The 22,949-nt window shown below is 38.7% G+C and overlaps 1 protein-coding gene across 2 annotated transcripts in view; it reads right to left on the bottom strand.

Annotated features, from left to right (window-relative positions):
* Positions 1-22,949, bottom strand: part of LOC126161407 (dyslexia-associated protein KIAA0319-like protein) — a 161,365-nt gene that overhangs the window by 114,491 nt on the left and 23,925 nt on the right. For both annotated transcript variants that reach the window (XM_049917188.1, XM_049917187.1), the window contains exons 3-4: positions 21,977-22,113; positions 10,639-10,820 (exon numbers count right to left, since the gene is read on the bottom strand). In XM_049917188.1, the coding sequence (XP_049773145.1) occupies positions 10,639-10,820; positions 21,977-22,113 (319 nt within the window). The remainder of the gene's footprint in view (positions 1-10,638; positions 10,821-21,976; positions 22,114-22,949) is intronic.

Genomic DNA, 22,949 nt, shown 5'->3' on the forward strand with positions numbered 1-22,949 from the left:
TAAAAGCTTTAAGGATTTTCACATAAACATTTCACAGGCATTACTTTCCAGCATCCCTTGTACTCTACCATAATTTGAGACTTCACACAATATAACATGGTTCTGCAGTGTGTTGTTGTTAAGGCTGTTATCACATACTATTGTATGTGGCTCTTCCACATATTTTACCTCTCTGTTCATAGGTGATGCAGAACATGCCAATATTGATACACAGTTCCACGTGTGGACTGATAAAGTGATGGGAAGTCATGTCTGATGTACCAATTGCAATATGGTGCTTAGTGGCACTACGTATGTGCTTAAAGACAACTTTACAGGCAAAATTGGGCAATAATACAAACTAATAAATGACAAATTTTACATCTTATGGCTACAATGTTTCCTTTTACATAACTACATTGTTCCGACACAATGTAATCAACTGGGACAATGCAGCCATGAAGGTGTATGTGTACAGCTCTAAAGAAGGGTTCATTCAAGAGCTAGTAATGTGTTGGTCTTGTTCATATGCCCATAGATAACTAGTACAGCATTCAGTGAGTTGTTACCTTTATTCCTTCCATTATTTCTAATCACTTCCTGAGCCTTACATTCCTCCTGATACTATGTTTGGACGGACATTTTCTTCCCTTCAGTACCAGTACATACACCTTTTTATTCCCCAGGTTTGTTGTCGGGATGAGCTTTTTCTTTTTAATCTAGACATTCAACAGTATTTTTTAGATTTGTATGTCAGTCAGTCATGCATCCAAATGTCCCCATTTTGTTGACACACACCCTATCTTCCACCACATACTAAAATTCGTGCTCAACAAAGTTACATCTTGTTACAAAAAATTAAACATGAATTCAATAGAGGTTAAAATATGATTATTTACTACTGGTTCAAATAGGTATATTTCAGTACTATGCAGCTATAGATGACTCTATTACAAATGAGGAGGAAAGCCCATCATTACATTTCATTGAGGAACAAGGAAAACAGCCACTATAGATATCAATGGTCAATACAATGTTCATTCCATGCAGCTGTCAATATTCATAAGGTAAATAACCTGGGATTGCATTGAGAGGAACAATTATGGATGGACTTTTCACCAATTTGCACTACAGATGGCCTGGTGAGTCAAAGTCCGATAACCTCTGGACTAACTGTATTATGGAGCCTATGAAGACTGACTGGTCTCTGAGATTTTTAAGCACACAGGTATAAATGGAGACAGCTGTGAGCATAGTTCTGTCAAGGTTTAGCACTGTTCGTGTGTCTAGGCCAATTCTTTGGGCCTCAGCAGGCTAGTGCACCAGGGACAGCATATTTAGTGGAGATAGCTTCAAACAATAGGGCATGCCAGTTACTTTCTAGCCAGCTTACAAAAATACTAATTTCCATTGATAGGAGACTTTTTGCGATAGCATGTGCAATTATGCCTTTTAATTAAGCTCTTGCTGTGGCCGACAAATATACGGTTACTAACAATGCACATATCTTCTGAAAGACAATGCAATGTAAGTTTCATTTATGTATAGGTTTTTCTTTATTGGCAGTGAAATGAGACCCATAACAGTAAACCATAAACAGACGAACACATTCTGTACACTAAATATATCTTACTGAACGTTAGCAGAAAATATACAGAAGTAAAGATAAAACTGTGCCCTTAACAGCCTATCATGTAATAGCAAAATCTATTAATTAATTGAAAAGATTAACTAAAATGTTCAATTCAGTTTTGAAGAATTATTAATGAAAAGAACACACTTTTCCAATTACATGAAACTTCTTGTTTTTGTACAATGAAATTCATACATTCATTAATGATACTTAAGGTTTATCTGTTATTTATCATATAACAAACATTTAAAGCAAAATGGGACAATCAGACTTACCAAGAAAATAAGAGAAACTTACAACATAGTGATACACAAAATTAAAACCAAATTACTACTGTTAGTCAAAACTGAATTAATTTTAGACAATGAGGAGAGATACCCTCACTGCAGGAAGTCATGTTAAGACATGCGACATGCAACAAGAAGAGATGGCAGATCACCCATTGTTTCAACATCAGCATGAAATAATGTGACAGATTGTAACATAAATAAATACTTTAAAAATTAGTCTTAACACTGGTACTTAATATTTACACATTTTTCATGTGTAAGTTTACCAATACTGTATACTATTTCTCATAAGCTAAATTCATTTATTGAATAACTGGTATATTTACTTCTGCACATTTTCATTCTGTATGACATTTATGAACAAAAACAAATTAATAATAAATATCATTATTGCATCTTGGAGGAAAGTTCTGGCTGAATGTAAATATCTAGGAGTAAAGCAGACTGCTCACACAGTAGCAATGTCACTGAGTCATTGAGATGCTGACACGAAAGAGCATAAAAACTTTTCTAACTTTTGAAAGAAATCCTGCATGGGTGTGCGCATGCATGTGTGCCCCCTGCCCCCCTCCAAACACACACACAAAGGTTTTCTTCCAAAAGATACCAAAGTTTTCATTGTCTTTTGCGTGTGCCTCGAGAAAACTCAACACTTCATTATCATATCATACTATTGTCATTACTCCATCCAGTATTTTTTATTATCATATCTGTGTAATTTTAGGTTTTTCTGGCATATGATGATTTTAAACTGCTCTTCAGCATTTTGCTTGGTAGTGTTGCAGAGATAATGCAACTTGACAGAATAACAAAGAATAGCTAGAAATTGTATAATGTGTATCTATCTGTCAACTGAGTTACCTCACATGTAACATCTGCATCATTAATTTCAACTGTCATGATGTATAATGACATAAAACATATCTGCCAATCTGAATTTTATTTCATTACAATAAAAAATGCTTTTATAAACTCCTAATTAGGATTTTTACAACTTTCCTTGTGCATAATATATTTTGCTACCTATTGCTGATGCTATATAGCTTTTGATAGACACTTTTCATAATAAAATTAGTTCATCAACACAGTCTTTCCCTTCACCTTTAAGTTTGAAGAGATATATAGTAGAAAGACATTTCAGTACTTTTTTTGTAGTACTCTCTGTTCTGCTTATGCCTTCCATAGGGGATGGAAGTCTTCACCTGGATGTGACTTTGAAGAAGGGGAGCAAACAGCACATCGCATAACATTTGAATGTTCCCTTGGAGCATTCAAGAGGACAAAGTAATGATGTAAGGCCTTCACAATTTGTCTGCAGAAGCTTCTGACTGGATTTCTAACCTGAACTTACAGCCATGAACCCATTACGAACTTGAGATTATGTATACCTATGTAGAAATGTATCAAATATTTTTGAATAGTCTGAAGCATCTTCAAGCATGTATTTTCAGAGGTACTGTCAAATAATCTCAAACACTTGTATGTTTTTAAGGCTATCAGTCTTTTAACTTGTTCAAATCTGACTGACATGATTTCTCGTCCTGTGTCATTCTCTTCATTTCATAATGGCATTTAGACCCAGTGTCCTCAACTAATTGCTGTATATATTCCAGTCTGTCTTCCCCTACAATGTTTCGTCTTTATGACCCATCTAAAACCACAGAAGTTATCCCTTGATGTCTTACCCTGTCCTTTTCTCGTCAACCCTGGAGAGAATTTCCTCATATTTTTATACGCTTAATTTTCGGTACCCTGTTGTAGCATCACACTTCAGATCTCTTCCTTTCTGGTTTCACTTCCATACATTAATGTACCCTAGACATATATTCTCAAAAATTTCTTTCTCAAATTAAAGGCTGTGCTTGATACTACTAGACTTCTCTTGGCAAGAAATGCTCTCTTTGCTTATTCTAGTCTGCTTCTTACAACCTTCTTCCTCACCTGACAAATACTATTATGTCTCCAAGCTAACAGAATTCCTTCACTTCAGGAGGTTCGAGCTCACACAGAGGCTTACCAGCAATGTTTCTTCCTACAAACCATTCACAACTGGAACACGAAAGAGGTGTGTGTTCATTTGTTGTCAAGTCTTCGAAGTGAACACTCAAAAGATGAATTCATGCAATCCAGATACTGACGGCTCCAGTATGCAAGGATCAATATATCTGACTGTCTGTACACGGAGTGTATAGGGGTCTGAAGATGGCATTATTGAGATGCTGAAACTGGCTATCTAAATAAAACAACTACTCAAAGCATACGGCTATTTGGTGATTTTCCTTGGTAAAAACTTCTCTGTTGGTCTTACATTTCTATTGCTCTCTATTTTTTCTTGTACAAATTATACACTACCCTTCTTTTTCAACAACATATATTGTACTGGCCCAAACATAAGCAGCACCCTTAATTCTGAGGGGGAAAATGAGAGAAAATTGGCATGGAAACATTTATGTCATACTACCAATGTACATAAAGTACACAAAAAATTCAGCCTTGTAATCATATTCTTTACTGACGCTACTCTTAACTTCACTATGGGTATTCGTTTGACTGCTGTCAGTATTTTCATCTCTCTCCTTCCAAAGTTCATGGTCCTTATTACCACCCAGCACATTTGGGATGCAGCCCTTCTTAAACACTTTGATGATAGCATCTGGTGATACGTGCCATGAAGAGAGAATCTCATCACACATAAGGCTAATTGACAGAATTTTAATCTTACCAGCAGGTGTCAATGAATGATCTCCTTCTAAAAGCCAATCAAAATATGGTTTCTGAGATGGTTTATAAATGGCTGGTTTATGACATCAAGTACATGTAGTTTTAAAGCCATACCTTCAGGTGTAATGACTATGTCTGTCTTTGACGCAGCAATTTTATTCTTTACTTCAGGTGTGTGGTGACCTTCAAACAGATCCAACATTAGCTCTTTAATTGAGCAGCACATCAGGTCTATAATTCCAAGCAGTAGCTAGTAAATTATCTCTAAATCTTTTCAAAAATGGAAAATCCAAAATTGGATAAAAATATGAATAAGAATAGATTACTATCCACCGCATAGAGGAGGCGTTGCGCAACAGAAAGACACATTTAAAAGTAGACTGTTGAAAAATATTAGCTTTTAGATGAACTACTTCATTAGATGAGAGAGGAACACACACTCTTTAAACATGAAGAACTTATAAAGACGTAGCCACGGTCATCTCCAGGCACTGTGGCACCACTAACACATTTTTAAAGAGTCTCCTTTTAAATGTGCCTGTTTGCCCCTCAACGCTTCCTCTGCATGGTGAGTAACAATCTATTCTGATTAACTTAATTCTTTTTTCATCCACACCAACCTCAAAAGGAGTGGTCCATCTCTGGCCACACTCAAACACACTCTCTGACCCACTAGGCCTTGCCCGGGCTAAAAGTCAGTGACCGGAAGTGATAAGAGGTGTGACGTCAGCGATAAGCGGCCTGGCAGGAGCGGTCAGAGCTGCAGCACGGAGCGTCATCGCTCTGCAAACGTCGAGGAGTGTGGAAGCTTAGCTCTGGGCATTCCCTGGATGTTGGCTTGCTACGTTCACATTTTGTTGACGTGCCTCAGCGATGCCTCTGCAACGTGTTACCATCGTCGCTGGCGGCGCAGTGCACCTATTTATAAGACATTGAGGGCCATTGAGATTGATCTGGCTGGACAGTCTAATAAGCAACAACTGATGGGTGGTCCTAATGTGTTTCGTGGACTACGATTGCAGTTTACTTGTGATGTGGAAGCTGTGTTTGGAGGCAGTACATAGCTTACTTTGGCAGTTGTATGGGGCAAGCACGCAGACTATGGTGGCTTGGAAGCCTTTCCAGACATTAATATTTTGGCCTGGAAGACGTGCAGTATAGCAGAGAGTACAAGACTCCTTGCTAAAGTCCCTTATGGGACATTGGTGACAGACAAGTCATTTACTCTGTCTACAAGAAGAAAGAAGCAGCTCAATGCAGATGAGTATCTGTTCATATGGGCTAAAGTAGGCTATGGTAAATGTAAAATAAAGATTACTGGTGACTGTATGTTCTATTATAGACAATAAATTTCCTTATCTCCTTTCCTTATCTACCCCTTATACTTCCTACCAATCCTTTCTTTTCCCAAATATTTTTGTATTTCCTTCTTTTGTTGCTCAATTGAAGTATTTTTCGGTTACCCCCAATTTCTTCAGTTACTTTTCTCATCTATATCTATACTCTGAAAACCACTTTGAGTAACTCTGTCACTTTCACCATTTCCTGTTCCAGTCACGAATGGTTTTCGGGAAGAATGACTGGCGGTAAGCCTTGGTGTGGGCTCAAATCTCCTTGATTTTACCTTCATGGTCTTTTCGTGAGAAATATGTTGGAGGACATATTATATTTTTTGAGTCTCTAGCTCTAGGAATTTTAACAGTAAATCACACCATGCTGCAAAATGTTTCCCTTGCAGTGTCTGCCTCTGTAATTGGCTGACCATCTCTGTGACACTTTTGTGCTTACTCAGTGAACGTGTAAAAAAGTGCATTACACTTCTTTGGCTCTTCTCTATTTTTCTCTATCAATCCTATCTGGTGCAAATCCCATGCTGATGAGCAATATTCAAGTATTGGTCAAACAAGGATTTTGTAAGCTATCTCCCTTGCTGGCGAACTACATTTCCTAAAAATTCTTCAACTGAACCTCAATCTGACATCTGCCTCCCTTGCGATTAGTTTTATGTGGTTGTTCTACTTTATAAAGTGCTGTGTAGGCATAGTCTATATATTTTGTGGAAGTACGTGAATCCAGTAATTGTACTGCAATCGTGTAACCATATGATAATGGGTCTTTCTGTCTATGTATAGGCAATACATTACATTTGTTTATGTTGAGGATCAACTGCCAGTCCCTGCACCAAGCTCTGATCCTTTGCAGGTCTTCCTCCATTTCACTACAATTTTCTAGCTTTGCAAATTCTCTTTATAAAATGGCATCATTTGTGAAAAGTCTCATGCTGTCTTCTGTTTGTTAACTCCCCAATTCAGCCATGCAGCTGTCTGATACTCTCCTTAAGCTCATATTTTGTGCATTAGGTGGCAGTGTGGAACTGTATCACATGCCTTACAGAAGTCAAGGAACACAGCATCTACGTGGAGGACGATATCTACTGCATTCTCATATCTATATTTGTCTGCCCAACTTATGTGATTACCCTTTTTAGAAATGTCAAGTCTTTCTTAAACGAATTACCTGCTGTCATATTTACTCTCACAGTAAATTCAGCCACAGAGAACTCTGACGGTGGTCAGCGCGACAGAATGTCAATCCTAAGGGCCCGGGTTTGATTCCTGGCTGGGTCGGAGATTTTCACCACTCAGGGACTGAGTGTTGTGTTTGTCCTAATCATAATCATTTCATCCCCATTGATGCACAAGTCGCTGAAGTGGTGTCAAATTGAAAGACTTGCGTCCGGGGAACAGTCTACCCAACGGGAGGCCCTAGTCACGCGACATTCTATTTATCAATACTTCAGCATCCCAATTGCTTATACAATGATTCTTCCTGATGATCCTCTTCAACTTCAACATACTCCTGATTACTAAATTTTGATGAGAGTCACCACTCACTCCTGTGTAATCTTAAAGTACAATGACTGATTTTGCTGTCTCTGTTTCACTGTTATGTAATCATGTATTGCAGCAATTATCTGCCTGTGTCTCCTGGCCTTTTCCAAGTACACCTCTTCCTCTTGTGATTTTCGAGCATTGGGTTTGCAATTACTAGCAGCAATTTAGTTTACTTCCCCTCATATACTCTCTCCATCTCATCTTCTTCTGCTTCTGACAGCACCATTTATACCTAAACTATTGTTACCAGCACAGGTTGGGCTATAATTCTCAGGATAATAATCCTAATGCTGAATTATTTATAGCGTTTCACTTTATGCCCCAACTTCTTATTCTCAAGAAATCCAACTCCCATTATAACACTTTCTGGTGTAATATAAATCCCAGTGGAAGCCAAAGACTTATAACTCAAAAAGGCACAAAGTCTTGAATATATGGTGTGTATAGTGAAGAAGCACATTCAGTCTTTACAGTAAGCTCATTGGTCACAAAATGGGTACGCAACTACGTGTTATAGGATTCTGAGTGAAAAGCTGCTTTTTTGGTCTGGCTCTGAGAGTGCAAGTTTACTGTATAAACATTGCAAGGCACCCACAAGAAACACAGCAGATACAACCTACGTGTGTCTGTCTGCAGTCCAAACCCAACAGCAAGGGCAATCCTTTAAACAGTCTGCCACTAGAAACAATTGAGAGTTTCTGCATCCAGATAACTAATCAAAGATACAAGCAGCACTGTCAAATAGTGTGCTGGGTGAAGCCACTTTCTTATAAGCGGTATAAGGCAACAGAATGAAGAGTGTCAAGTGTTGTCTATTTTTACTTTATAGCACTTTATCCCTTCAAATCTAGGCACCATCAAGGTCCCATAAATGACCAAACTTATTTGTCAAGCATGCCTTTATCTAGCCACAGACTTGTCAAACAAGCCTGCACACATACAAACAGAGTTTGTCAGTTTCTTTTATTTCAAGGCACTCCCTCTTGTAAGTTAAGTGTAAAATATTGATTTTGTTCATAACCTCTTCCTTTATCATATATGCCTTGGAAAGGTATGATCCCTCTACCATTTTCGTAATTGTCAGTGTTATTTTGTTTTTATCCTTGATTGTAGTCTCCACAGTTTGGAAACTCACGATACAGTGTGATAAACTGTAATAAAACAATTTTTCACTAAACATATGCAGCAAAACATCGACACAAACAACACTCGCTACCTTGTCAAACTTTCTGTCAATAAAAATTTCCACAAACATGTCAAACATGACCTATTCTTGGCAAACGTGTCAAACTGCACTGTATGTGGTCAAATGTTTGGCAAACATAATATAGGTTAACAAACTGTTTGATCATGCATGGAACCTTTATGCGCACTTCAGTTATGCTCATGGAGTATAAAGTGAAATTTGTGACTGTATTATGGATTTTTTTTGGTAAGGAGGATGCAGCAAGAGTTGTCAACAGCCGTGTAAGGAACTTGGGTATGCCCTTTGGAAGTATGTGGGACCTTTGCTGTTCATTATGTATACTAATGACCACATAGACAGTATTAATAGTAACCTCAGATTCAGATAATGGATTTATCTATAGCGAAGTACTGTCTGAAACAAGTTGTATATATACTGTCATATCATAATAAGATTTCAAAGTTGTGCAAAGTCAAATTGCTTTAAATGCCCAGAGGTGTAAAACTGTGCACCACAAAATAAAAATATGTAGAATTCTATGATTATACCATCAATGAGTCATAGTCGAAATTGGTCAACTCGTGCAAATAGCCGTGTGTAACAATTTGTGAGGATATAAAATGGAACAAACACATAGTCTCTGTCGTAGGTAAAGCAAGTGACAGAATGCAGTTCACTGGTATAATATTGGGGAAATGCAATCAGTCTACAGAGGAGGCTCCATAGAAAAGACTCATGCAACCCATTCTAGAATATTACTCAAGTGTATGGGACTCCTGTCAAATAAGAGTAACAGGGAATGTTGAATGGATACACAGAATGGTACCACAAATGGTCACAGATATGTTTGACACATGGGAGAAATGCAGAAAGAACTGAACTGGGAGATGCTTGAAGACAGATGCAAACTATTAAGTGAAAACTTACTTAGAAAGTTTCTGTAACTAGGAATATATTACAGCTCCTATAGTGATAATGAGACAAGATTAGATTAATTACAGAATACATGTACTTGCATTTAACCAATTTTTCTTCCGTACTCCATTCATGAATGGAATGGGAAAAAACCTTAATAACTGGTACAACTGTATGTACCATCTGCCATGCACTTCATATTGGTTTGCAGAGAATACATGTATATGTAGATGTCTATGTGTAGTGGCATCACACTGCAATCTTCAGCAATGACACAGCCACGAAAATGTCGAATTGTATCTCACGTCATTCCAGCAATTCCAATAAATCAAGTTTATCTTATTTGCTAGAGGACATCTTTCAGTTACTGTGTGAGCACCTGTAGGACTCAACTGGCACAACCTCTGCAATAACAGAGAGTTTCTGATTTCCAAAACATTGGAGATCACATTAACCAATTTACACAGTTTTCTGATGTCAATACCTCAGGTAGTCTCACTAAATGCTGTTAATTGCAAGAAGCTACCACCAAACAGGGAAGTCCAGAAGGTGATCCATCAGTCAGACTGCTCCCTTCATTGTACGAACATAAAGACGACTCATTCAGTGTACTCACACCTACTACATCCTATCTGTGAACTTTCAATGATACTCAACATCTGCCGATAGAAATAGTTTACACACTAGTGAGGATTTCAAAGACACATCTCTCTCTTGTATGCACCTCTATGACAAGTATAAATTTGGGAGACTTCCCTGCTGCTTCCTGTCAAATGACAACATCATTTTTTGACTTGCAGCAAAGGGCCCTCCCTTTCTTATTTATCTCGCAGCTGACAGGGTGTTGAACCCTAATCTTACTTCTTTTCTTATTTAAGGAGTGTGACTGATAATATTGGTAATATAACAAGTATCTAAGCATGCATAATGCAAATTCAATGTGATCCAATTATATAAGGAGGACACAACACTGAAATCTATGCACCATGGATGATAACAACTTATATCTGTTATACTTACCGTACTGTTCACAAAGACCTGACTCATTTCGTCTGAAGCCTTCAATGCACTGACACATGCCATTGCGGGAATGTTTCCCAACTGGCAAACATTCTTCATTAACTGGACAATCCAATATAATGCCCACTTCACAATTACGCTCTACGGGCTCCGCATACCGTGTTTCTGCAGCTTCCATGTCTCTGTTCAAAATGAACAATTAAGGTGAAATTCCCTTCTCAAGCAATATTCATTCAGAAGTGATGTACAGTTTAAAAACAGAATTACAAAAATTGGCTTAAGTGCACTTACCGTGTGGGTGGCTCTTGCGATGCATGCTGATACTGGTAGTTTGTTGATGTTGGTTGTAGCAAATCAGTTGACAGTATACAGCAATCAATGAGAATCAATGAACGTAATGATTTCTTTTGACAGACAATATAACTTGATTACATTTGTTTTCGATATGGAGTGTGCTGTAATAATGTTCGCTGATCTAAATATGTAAATTTTAGGTCGCTTACTGATTTTCGTATTTCTTTGGTGACTGGAAAAATTAGGTAGGAAAATGACAGTTTGGTTGTGAGTTGGCTAAGCCACCCAATGTGAATGGAAGAAAACTCGATGTCTTAAAGGTCCAACTGTTAGTGAAGTGTAGATAGGTAGAGAAGTGAGTTTGATTGTATGTTGGCTAAGCCACCAAATGTGAATGGAAGAAAACTGGTTGTGCTCAAGGACTGACCGGTAGCATAGTCTGAAGTCTACGTTAGTTTGGAATGTAAGAGTTTGCTTGTGATTTGGCAAAGCCACCAAATGTGAATAATAGTAAACTAGATGTTCTGAAAGACTGACCTATAGTGTAACCCGAGGCTTAGGTTAGGTTGGAATGTGTATTTTGCTTGTAAATTGGCAAAGCCAACAAATTTCAACACAAAAATATGATTGCTATAATAGATGGATGTGTAGCATACCGAAAGATATACAATGATCACTGCAACAACCTTCTTGTACATCTTATACCAGTTTTGCCAAAAAGTCTGATGGCGTGGTTGAATTCTAACCAGCAGGCTAAAATACCAGCTAACTTTATTTACAAACCATAGAAAATTAAGAATATAAATTTCTTTGGCTACCTGTATCTTACTCACAATTTGTTTTACTGACTTCCCACGATTCATCACATGAACCTTACCAACCATTACAATTTCCAAAGCAAGGAACAGGATAGCTGCTGACACCGTAAGTACACTTTTACCCAAAAATCTGTGTTTCCATTATATCCACGTGTCATGGAAAAACAATTACTGACAACAACATATGTATTAAATCAGTCATCAGCCATATTCTGCAACTAAATGTGGTATTGGTGTTGTGCAAGAACACAAATGAGTAAGCATAAAAAAATAATATAAAGTGTTCACTGGTTAATTTACACTGATGTGACAAAAGTCATGGGATACCTCCTAATATTGTGTTGGACTTCCTTTTGCCTGGTGCAGTGCAGCAGCTCGACGTGGAATGGGCTCAACAAGCCACTGGAAGCCCTCTGCGGAAATACTGAGCCGTGTTGCCTCTATACCCATCCATAATTGCAAAAGTGTCACTGGTGCAAAATTTTGAGCACAAACTGCCCTCTCAATTATGTCCAATGTTCAATGGGATTCATGTTAGGCTATCTGAGTGGCCAAATCATTTGCTTGAATTGTCCAGAATGTTCTTCAAACTCACAGCCAACAATTGTGTCATCCATAAAAATTCCATAAACGCAACTTGCACACACATCTGCAGTCTCAGAGAGCTGAGACCACACTGCTCTCTGAGACTGCAGATGTGTGTGCAAGTTGCATTTATGTGAGTGTGTGTGTACGTGTGTGTATGTGTGTCTACTGCTGGCAAAGACCTTAATGGCCGATAGCTTTAATTGTGTGAATCTTTTTATTGTGCCTATCGCGAATCAGCATCTCCGTTATATGGTGAGTAGCAACTTTCCTTCTCTGGTATTGTTAAATTCCGTCCTGGATTTTCCATTGTTTGATAAAAATTCCATAGTTGTTTGGGAACATGAAGTTCATGAATGGCTCTAAATTGTCTCCAAGTAGCCGAACATACCCATTTCCAGTCGGTGAATGGTTCAGTTGGACCATGTAAATGCAGCCCACACTATTATGCAACCTCCACCGGTTTGGACAGTGCCTTGTTGACAACTTGGTTCCATGGTTTTGTGGGGTCTGTGTCACACGTGAACCCTTCTATCAGCTGTTACCAATTGAAACCAGGTTTCATCTGATTAGACCACAGTTTTCCAGTGGTCTAGCGTCCAACTGACATGGTCACAAGCCCAGGAGAGGAACTGCAGGCGATGTTGTGCTGTTAGCAAAAGCATTTATGTTGGTCACCTGCTGCCCAGCTCACCAATTTCGCTGTGTTGGCCTAACAGATACATTTGGTGAATGTCCTACATTGATTTTTGCATTTATTTCACATGATGTTGCTTGCATGTTAGCAATGACAACTCAACACAAACGTCGCTGCTTTCGGTTGTTAAATGAAGACTGTCACCTGCTGCATTGTTTATGGTAAGAGGTAATGCCTAAAATTTGGTATTCTTGGCACACCCTTGACACTGTGGATCTTGGAATATTTAATCCCCTAAGGGTTTCTGAAACAGGATGCCCCATGCATCTATCTCCAACTACCATTCCACGTTCATAGTCTGATAATTAACATCGGGCATCAATAATTATGTTGGAAATGTTTTCACACAAATCACCTGAGTGAAAATGTCAGCTCTGCCACTGCACTGCCCTTGTATATGTTGTTTATGCAATACCACCACCATCTGTATATGTTCAAATCGCTATCCTACGACTTTTGTCACCTTAGTGTATAATGACTCATTGTAGTTACACTGTTTCCCAATTCTGGAAAAAAATTGTCACTGTTAGGAATAATTGTTGAACTACTGCTTTGTTAATTCCAAAAATGTTCCTGCATGTGTCTCCTTGCCAACTGATACATAGTGAGAGTTACAGTTGACAAAAAAAGGAGCAGAAACCAACAGTAACATCTGGCTGATGAACTGAAAATAAGGAAATCTGGTGAGGTTGCACAATGCAGACTTTCATTGCCAATGTTTATGTCTTCGGTGATTACTGCTCTATGGGTATTACGTGATGGTCCAAAGCACATTTCTGTGCCTTATATTTCCTCTCTAATGCTGGACACACCCTAAGAGGCTACAAAGACGTTCATTAATTTTCCATTGTTTATTTCTTACCCCACAACTGTGTTGTGACATGATTTCATTTAGCACTAATGTACACAACTTATCTAAATCCAGTCTTCCTTTTGTTCTGTTAAAGTTGTTTTCATGTTTTTTTAATTTCTATTGCCTCTCTGTTTGTCCTAACATAGTAATGGCTGGATCTTGATAAAACTACAGTATTGGGGAATAGAACCGAAGAACATAATATTTGCTCTATAAATGAAAAAATAAAATGATGAACCATAAAATGGAAACAATCACCAGAATGTGGGAAGACAGACTAATTAGACAAGTAATCAATTATAAATGAATAGGAAAGAGAGATGTAGCATGTCCAAGAAACCCATGGCTTCAGTGAAGACAGAACAGGCTGTAAACCTACTCCAAGAAGTGGTGAAGAAGGTAAATGAAGTAGAGAAGAAAAAGAAGAAGAAGAATTTGATGGCTCCCTTGCCCCAGTGCATATGGGAGAGCAGTGTGCTGATCACACGCCCCTCCTATCCGCATCCTCCACTGAGGATGACACAGCGATCGGATGATCCCGGTAGGCCACTCGTGGCCTGAAGGCGGAGTGCTTGCCCCAGTGCATGATCTGCTACTTCTAATTTATCCTTGTTGCCCAAGTGATAATGGCTCCTTTGTTGACACTTCTTTTAGTAGTTCCTAAGTACATTCGGCCACAAGTGTAATATACAGGGTGATTCAAAAAGAATACCACAACTTTAAAAATGTGTATTTAATGAAAGAAACATAATATAACCTTCTGTTATACATCATTACAAAGAGTATTTAAAAAGGTTTTTTTTCACTCAAAAACAAGTTCAGAGATGTTCAATACGGCCCCCTCCAGACACTCGAGCAATATCAACCCGATACTCCAACTTGTTCCACACTCTCTGTAGCATATCAGGCGTAACAGTTTGGATAGCTGCTGTTATTTCTTGTTTCAAATCATCAATGGTGGCTGGGAGAGGTGGCCGAAACACCATATCCTTAACATAACCCCATAAGAAAAAATCGCAGGGGGTAAGATCAGGGCTTCTTGGAGGCCTGTGATGAAGTGCTCTGTCCAGAACTTTTCCCTTTGCACAAACACCCATTCTCTGTAAACTGTTTATACCAACGTTTAATACACCACCTATCAGGAGGTTTAACACCATACTTCGTTCGAAATGCACGCTGAACAACTGTCGTCGATTCACTTCTGCCGTACTCAATAACACAAAAAGCTTTCTGTTGAGCGGTCGCCATCTTAGCATCAACTGACGCTGACGCCTAGACAACAGCGCCTCAAGCGAACAAATGTACAACTAAATGAAACTTTATAGATCCCTTAATTCGCCTACAGATAGTGCTTACCTCTGTCTTTTGTCGTTGCAGAGTTTTAAATTCCTAAAGTTGTGGTATTCTTTTTGAATCACCCTGTATTTTGTATGCTCCTGCCATGGCATGCAGTGGGTGTTGGTCTTTTGGAGTATCCAAGTATTTGTGCATATTTCTTGTGAGTTTGAGCACTGTGACAATACCATGTCCTGTTAATATTCTGCTGCTGGAAGAATGTAAGGAAAACATTCAATTTAGCTCGTTGTTTTTTGTCAGAAATTCCAGATTCTTTAGATGGAGCACCTAATTTAGCCTTTTGTCAAAGCAGCCATTTCTTCTAAAAAAATTATTAAATGACCAATTTCTTTCACCTAGAATTGTGGTCCACAGCTTCTTTTAGCCCAGCACACTAATGCCTTTATATTTTTGTTAAGGTATCTGTCCACATGAGTAGGCTTTCTGTAGATTTTGTGCCCTAAAATTTTATCACTTTTCTAGTTGGCTTTCTGTAGATTTTGTGCCCTAAAATTTCATCACTTTTCTAAGTAACAGTGCATCCAGAAATGAAATTTGGCCTCCTTTCTCATTTTCCATTGTGAACTTCATTTCAGAATTAATATTATTCAAAACAAACGTAAACAGTCTTAATCGCAATAAATCTTTATTTTTGTGGCTACCGGTTTCGGTCAGTTACTGACTATCTTCAGACCTCATACTAAGTTGGTAGGCAGTGGCAGTGAACTACTCATGCAGCTGACATTCGTTGAGTTTTTAATGCCTGCTCCATTCACTGCCACCACCTACCAACACAGTATGAGGGCTGAAGACGGTCAGTAACTGACCGAAACCAGTAACCATAAAAATAAAGGTTTATTGTGGTTGAGACTTTTTATGTTCATTTTAAAATACTAAGAAAAACAGCTGTTCTCCATGAGAAATGTTCTCAAAAATTACCAGTATCACTCATAAAATTGAGAAAATTTTGAAATTTATTTTCTCCATGAGGCCATGCAAGGAAAAGGTCTTAAAAAAAAAATCATCATCATCATCATTTAAGACTGATTATGCCTTTCAGCGTTCAGTCTGGAGCATAGCCCCCCATATACAGTTCCTCCATGATCCCCTATTCAGTGCTAACATTAGTGCCTCTTCTGATGTTAAACCTATTACTTCAAAATCATTCTTAACCGAATCCAGGTACCTTCTCCTCGGTCTGCCCCGACTCCTCCTACTCTCTACTGCTGAATCCATGAGTCTCTTGGGTAACCTTGCTTCTCCCATGCGTGTAACATGACCCCACCATCTAAGCCTGTTCGCCCTGACTGCTACAGCTATAGAGTTCATTCCCAGTTTTTCTTTGATTTCCTCATTGTGGACACCCTCCTGCCATTGTTCCCATCTCCTAGTACCTGCAATCATCCTAGCTACTTTCATATCCGTAACCTCAACCTTGTTGATAAGGTAACCTGCATCCACCCAGCTTTCGCTCCCATACAACAAAGTTGGTCGAAAGATTGAACGGTGCACAGATAACTTAGTCTTGGTACTGACTTCCTTCTTGCAGAAGAGAGTAGATCGTAGCTGAGCACTCACTGCATTAGCTTTGCTACACCTCGCTTCCAGTTCTTTCACTATGTTGCCATCCTGTGAGAATATGCATCCTAAGTACTTGAAACCGTCCACCTGTTCTAACTTTGTTCCTCCTATTTGGCACTCAATCCGTTTATATTTCTTTCCCACTGACATTACTTTCGTTTTGGAGATGCTAATCTTCATACCATAGTCCTTACATTTCTGATCTAGCTCTGAAATATTACTTTGCAAACTTTCAATCGAATCTGCCATCACAACTAAGTCATACGCATATGCAAGACTGCTTATTTTGTGTTCACATATCTTAATCTCACCCAGCCAGTCTATTGTTTTCGACATATGATCCATAAATAATATGAACAACAGTGGAGGCAGGTTGCAGCCTTGTCTTACCCCTGAAACTACTCTGAACCTTGAACTCAATTTACCGTCAACTCTAACTGCTGCCTGACTATCCATGTAAAGACCTTTAATTGCTTGCAAAAGTTTGCCTCCTATTCCATAATCTTGTAGAACAGACAATAACTTCCTCCTAGGAACCAGGTCATATGCCTTTTCTAGATCTATAAAGCATAGATACAATTCCCTGTTCCACTCATAACACTTCTCCATTATTTGCCGTAAGCTAAAGATCTGGTCCTGACAACCTCTAAGAGGCCTAAACCCACACTGATTTTCATCCAATTTGTCCTCAACTAATACTCGCACTTTCCTTTCAACAATACCTGAGAAGATTTTACCCACAACGTTAATTAAAGAGATACCTCTGTAGTTGTTACAATCTTTTCTGTTTCCATGTTTAAAGATTGGTGTGATTACTGCTTTTGTCCAGTCTGATGGAACCTGTCCCGACTCCCAGGCCATTTTAATTATCCTGTGTAGCCATTTAAGACCTGACATTCCACTGTATTTGATGAGTTCCGACTTAATTTCATCCACCCCAGCTGCTTTATTGCACTGCAATCTATTGACCATTTTTTTCCACTTCCTCAAATGTGATCCTATTTCCATCATTCCTATCCCATTCTACCTCGAAATCGGAAACATTACTGATCGCATTTTCACCTACATTGAGCAACTCTTCAAAATATTCCCTCCATCTGCCCAAGGATTCACCAGCAGTTTTCCTGACCTGTCCAAAATACTTGTCATTTCCTTCTTACCTCCCTTTCTAAGACTGCTAAGGGGGAAAAAAAAAAAAACGGAAGAGGGGAAGGACTGAAATTAGACAAGATGTGGGCAATAGTACCACAACACATAGTACCAACTCTTCTGCAGTACAATTTATATAATACACATCAGTATGATTCTGTGATCTTCAGCAGCTGTCAAATGGCATTATGACCAGACAATTGTGCAGGTACGCATAAACAGTTCAGCTCTGCAGAGCTTATATATGTTTGAAAATCAACAAATTACAGCTTTATAGCGTCTCAGAATGTCTCATGTCAAGCACAGAAACACGCTTCAGGCCATTGTCTAACGTTGACAAAGCATAAATCATCAAAAATTGATGTTGCTGTCTCAGTTTACTCATTGAACAAATTCATTCCTAATTATAAAAACTTGACAAGTTTTGACAATTCTAATCAGCACCAGCATATTCATTCACTTTCTGTTCAAAAATACAGAATCACTAATGACTGAACTGGGGTAATTTAATGCTGTTTGCTTATAAAATAGTCCTCTTATACAAATGAGAGAAACTAATCATAGATGTACTAATTACTATAATTCTATGTGAGTAGTGATTGAGGAAAATCATGTAGAAAAATGATGTTCTTTGAATGTTTGTTCCCCAACAAACAGCTTCTATTTGAAAAATTGCCTGCTTTCTTTACCTACAGGTTGTTGGGAAAACTAATGTATCACCAGCTGTGAGTTTACTTGAGGGTAACTATGTAGCAGCATTGTGTAAATGCACAAGCTCCGTTGACTAAGCAGTGCCATGATAGCTTCCCCACTAGCCTTTTGACCAGGGATGAATACTGTTCAGTTATTCAGTTTCTGCTTAATTAAGGTGAGATAAAATATAAAGTTCTGCATTCTCATCTTAGACAGGTCTGAATGACCGCCATGCCATCATCTACCAATGGCATTATCACATGCGGCATGGAGGGGCATGTGGTCAGCACACCATTCTCCTGGTTGCTGTTGGGTTTCTTGACATTGGAACTGCCACTAATTGGTCAAGTAAGCCACCTGTTGGCCTCAGAATGCTGAATGCACACTGTACCAGTCTCCATACCGTGGAAATATTCCTGGCAATACTGGGAATCGAGCCCAGGCCCCCCATATCAAAGTGAGCCGTGCTAACAATTCAGCTACAGATACGGACTATTATGATGAGAAACCTATTGAAACTCATTTCATAGTGAATGTCCATTACGACGACACGCATCTGTTACAGCATCAAGTATACAAATGGAGTTCGAAGTTTGCAAATGATGTGACATCTATGGCAGATAGTCTGCATTCAGGTCAGGCATATCATATTACCACTTAACAAATGAATGCAATTGTTGAAACCAGCTTGATGTCCAACTGCCAAGTGACACTGGTTGACAGCATAGCAACTGTAAACACTACTTACGGTTCAGCACACCACATTATACATGATACAACATGATTTCACGAGGCACCTGTAGAACACATGCCCCAGCAATGTACTCCAAAATTAAAACAGTAACATGTCGATGCATGTAAACACCTTCTATTCAACAAACAAGAAGGTGATGCCTTCCTTACATGAATCACCACAGGTTATGAAATCAGAGTCCACTGCCATCAACTAGAAAGAATTGGTAAGAAATGACACAATGCCTCTTAAAAAGGGGAAGGGGGACAGGGAGGGGGACAAGGAGAAAAAATTACAAACACAACCATTAGCATAGAAGCTTGTGTTGACCCTCTTTTGGGACAAAAATTCGATAAACTTGGAACTATCATCACTAGCATTTCATACTCAGACTTCCTAAATCATCATCTGGAACGATGTGGATAGTTGTCTGCAGCTGTTTTGTTGCACCAAGAAGGAACATGCAACAACCCCTACAACCACAGACATTAAATTTGAATATTTCCATACTCCACAGATTTATTTGCCACATGATTTCCAGATGTCTGTACTTCTCAAAGCACTGAGTTAAATATAGTTCAGACTCCCACGAAATTCTTTATATGGCTTTTCAGTAGCACACTACGTGCTGCACTAAGAATGGAAGAGTGAGTGCCAAAAAGTTACACGGCAATCTTTGGCGATGTCTTGTGAAAGAAGAATAAATGTGGTTCTTTTAATAGTGCTAGGCAAATGAATATGTGACACCACTAAACTGGTGGCTCAGCTAACATGTTTCCAGTTTTATTCACAATAATCAACCTGGGTAGCAATCTTGTGTACACAATAAAAATGTTTCCAGTTTTTGCTTGAATTGTGCAATAGGGATTACAAGAATAAAATCAATAGTGCCAATAAAACTACATTATCTGATTTTTATCATCCACAGTATAATTAAGGATTAATCAATTTCCAGTTTTATTTGTTCATACATTGCCTGTTAAAACCCTAAACCTATTAAACACCTGGGTACAAATGAGAATATATAAGCACACACTTATGTCACAATGACTTTACAATATCAGTTACTTTAATTTTATGCACACTATGTGATCTTAAGTATCAAGACACCTATTAGTGGACATTAATATGCGATGTACCATCCTTTGCCTTTATGATGACTTGAACTCTGCTATGAACACTTTCAATTAGGTTTATGAATGTCTGTGGAGCAATGGCAGCCAATTCTTCTTTTAAGAGCCAAAATCCAAGAAAGGAAGTGATGATGGACACTGGAGTCTGGAGTGGAGTTGATGATCTGACTCCTCCCAAAGGTGTTCCATTGGGTTGAGTTCAAGACACTGGGCAGGCCAGGCCATTTCAAGAATGTTATTGTCCACAAACCACTACCTCAGAGATGCTATTTCATGACCAGGTACATTTGCATGCTGCTACAATCACTGTTACCAAATGTTTCCTCTAATGTACGCAGTTCACCATACTGTAAAATGTGTTTATATCTTTCCACATTAAGCACTTTCTTAAGCACAAGATGGGCACCATGCCCTAACGATGAAAAACACCCCAATTCCATAATATCACCTCCTGCATATATTTCACTATTAGCACTGCACATGATAGCAGTTAATGTCCTCCCACAACTTGCCTTACCCAAATCGTTCCATCAGATTTCTGCAAGGTATAGCAGATTTCATCAGATTCATCAAGCAAAAATCACTTGTCTCCAGTCATCCACTGCCCAGTGGCATCAATCTTCACCTTATCCCAGTGTCACTTAGTAATGACTACTGAAATGACTAATGAAGAGCTGTTGTACCCCTTTCTTGTTAGCTCACTATGCATAGTGCAAGATGGACTGCCAGTAGCACCTTGGAACTCATGAGTGATTCCTGCCACTGATTTCATGCAATTTTTTTATAAACAGACTCCACAATGTTCAGTGCCCCTGTCTGACAGTGCATGGAATCATCTGGTCTTGGTTCAGTTGTGGTTGTCACTTCGTTTCCACTTCACAGTCACATCACCAACAGTCAACTTGGGCAGCTTTAGAAGGATTGAAATGTCCCTGGTAGATCTGCTCTCCATGTTCACAAGTCACTGAGCTTTCCTGACTGCCACATTCTGGTGTTACTGCTTCCCGACTGACAACACAATACTCCTTGCCCCCTTTTATACTGGCAGGTCAATTCCGCATCACAGAAGTGTGTTCGGATATTGCTGATCAGATAGTGTACAAATACAGAGTGGCAAGATTCCTAATCTTTTTTTAACTTTTAGATATAGAGCTTTAATATCCTTCCCCCCCCCCCCCCCCCTCTCTCTCTCTCTCTCTCTCTCTCTCTCTCTCTGTGTGTGTGTGTGTGTGTGTGTGTGTGTGTGTGTGTGTGAGACAGAGAGAGAGAGAGAGAGAGAGAGAGAGAGAGAGAGAGAGAGTTAGTTAGTACATTGCTGTAACCTATAAAAGCACAATTTAATACAAGTGGGATTACATCCACCACTGCTGGTATAAACACTTTGTCAGTACTGGCTGCAAAACAAGTGTGAATAGTAGATAAAAACAACAAAACACAGCAGATAATTTGATCAGAATATTTACTTACATATCATTCTGGAAAACATCAATGTCACTCCAGGTATCAGATGACACTGGCTGAACAAGTACCATGCGAACATGGCTTCCAAACTGTGGCTCAGGACGGAACAATGGAGCACACATCTGATTGCTCACACACTCAATCTACAAAAGAAAGTACTTCATTAGCAGAGCCAGCATAGATCAGAAGTACAAGAAGCTAAAACGGAGTTACAAATCTCAAATGACTGGAGGGATATCTTGTGAAAGAAGGGTGGCATGATTTTTTAAAATAAGTGTTAGGTAAAATGGATATGTCATGCTTTCAAAATTATTGGCTCACCTGAGACATTACCAGTCATAATAATCAACCCATGCAGCAACCTTGAAGTCACAGAACAGTTGAGCAAATGGGGTCAAAACAGTTATAAAATGTTCTCAACTACAATGTAGGTCACACGAAAATGATTATCAAAGGTTACAACAAAAAATTATAATGTTAATTTTTTTTAATAAAATATATTACTGATTTTTCTAAATTTGAACTAAACCTAGAAAGTTTGCTGCCTGAATACTGGCAAAATACAAATGTCACTGAATGGTTGGAGAATGACCAAGTTTTGCTCACATCAAGAAAGAGGCATGATAACAATGTCCAGTCTTTTGCTGCAAATATTAGAAATTAGAGATATGCTCTCACTGCCATGCTTAAGAGATGAGCCATGAAATTGAAACTGAATGCACCACTGTGATAACTGGAACAACACGACTGTAGCTATTTGGTGCAGTCACAAAGCAGCAGGTTTGCACCTGAAACCCCCTATGATGATCATGCCAGAAAACTACAGAGAGCAAGGAATGTAACTAAACAGATAACATTAAATTTCTGCACTGCAGATGGAAGCAACAGCACATCCACAAATGAAAATCAGACACTAACCATTAGGTGAAATTCTCAAATATTATTTTCATTGCTTTTGAATGAGACCCGTGAGAAGTAG

This window comes from Schistocerca cancellata, chromosome 2, assembly GCF_023864275.1.
Source record: "Schistocerca cancellata isolate TAMUIC-IGC-003103 chromosome 2, iqSchCanc2.1, whole genome shotgun sequence".
NCBI lineage: Eukaryota > Metazoa > Arthropoda > Insecta > Orthoptera > Acrididae > Schistocerca > Schistocerca cancellata.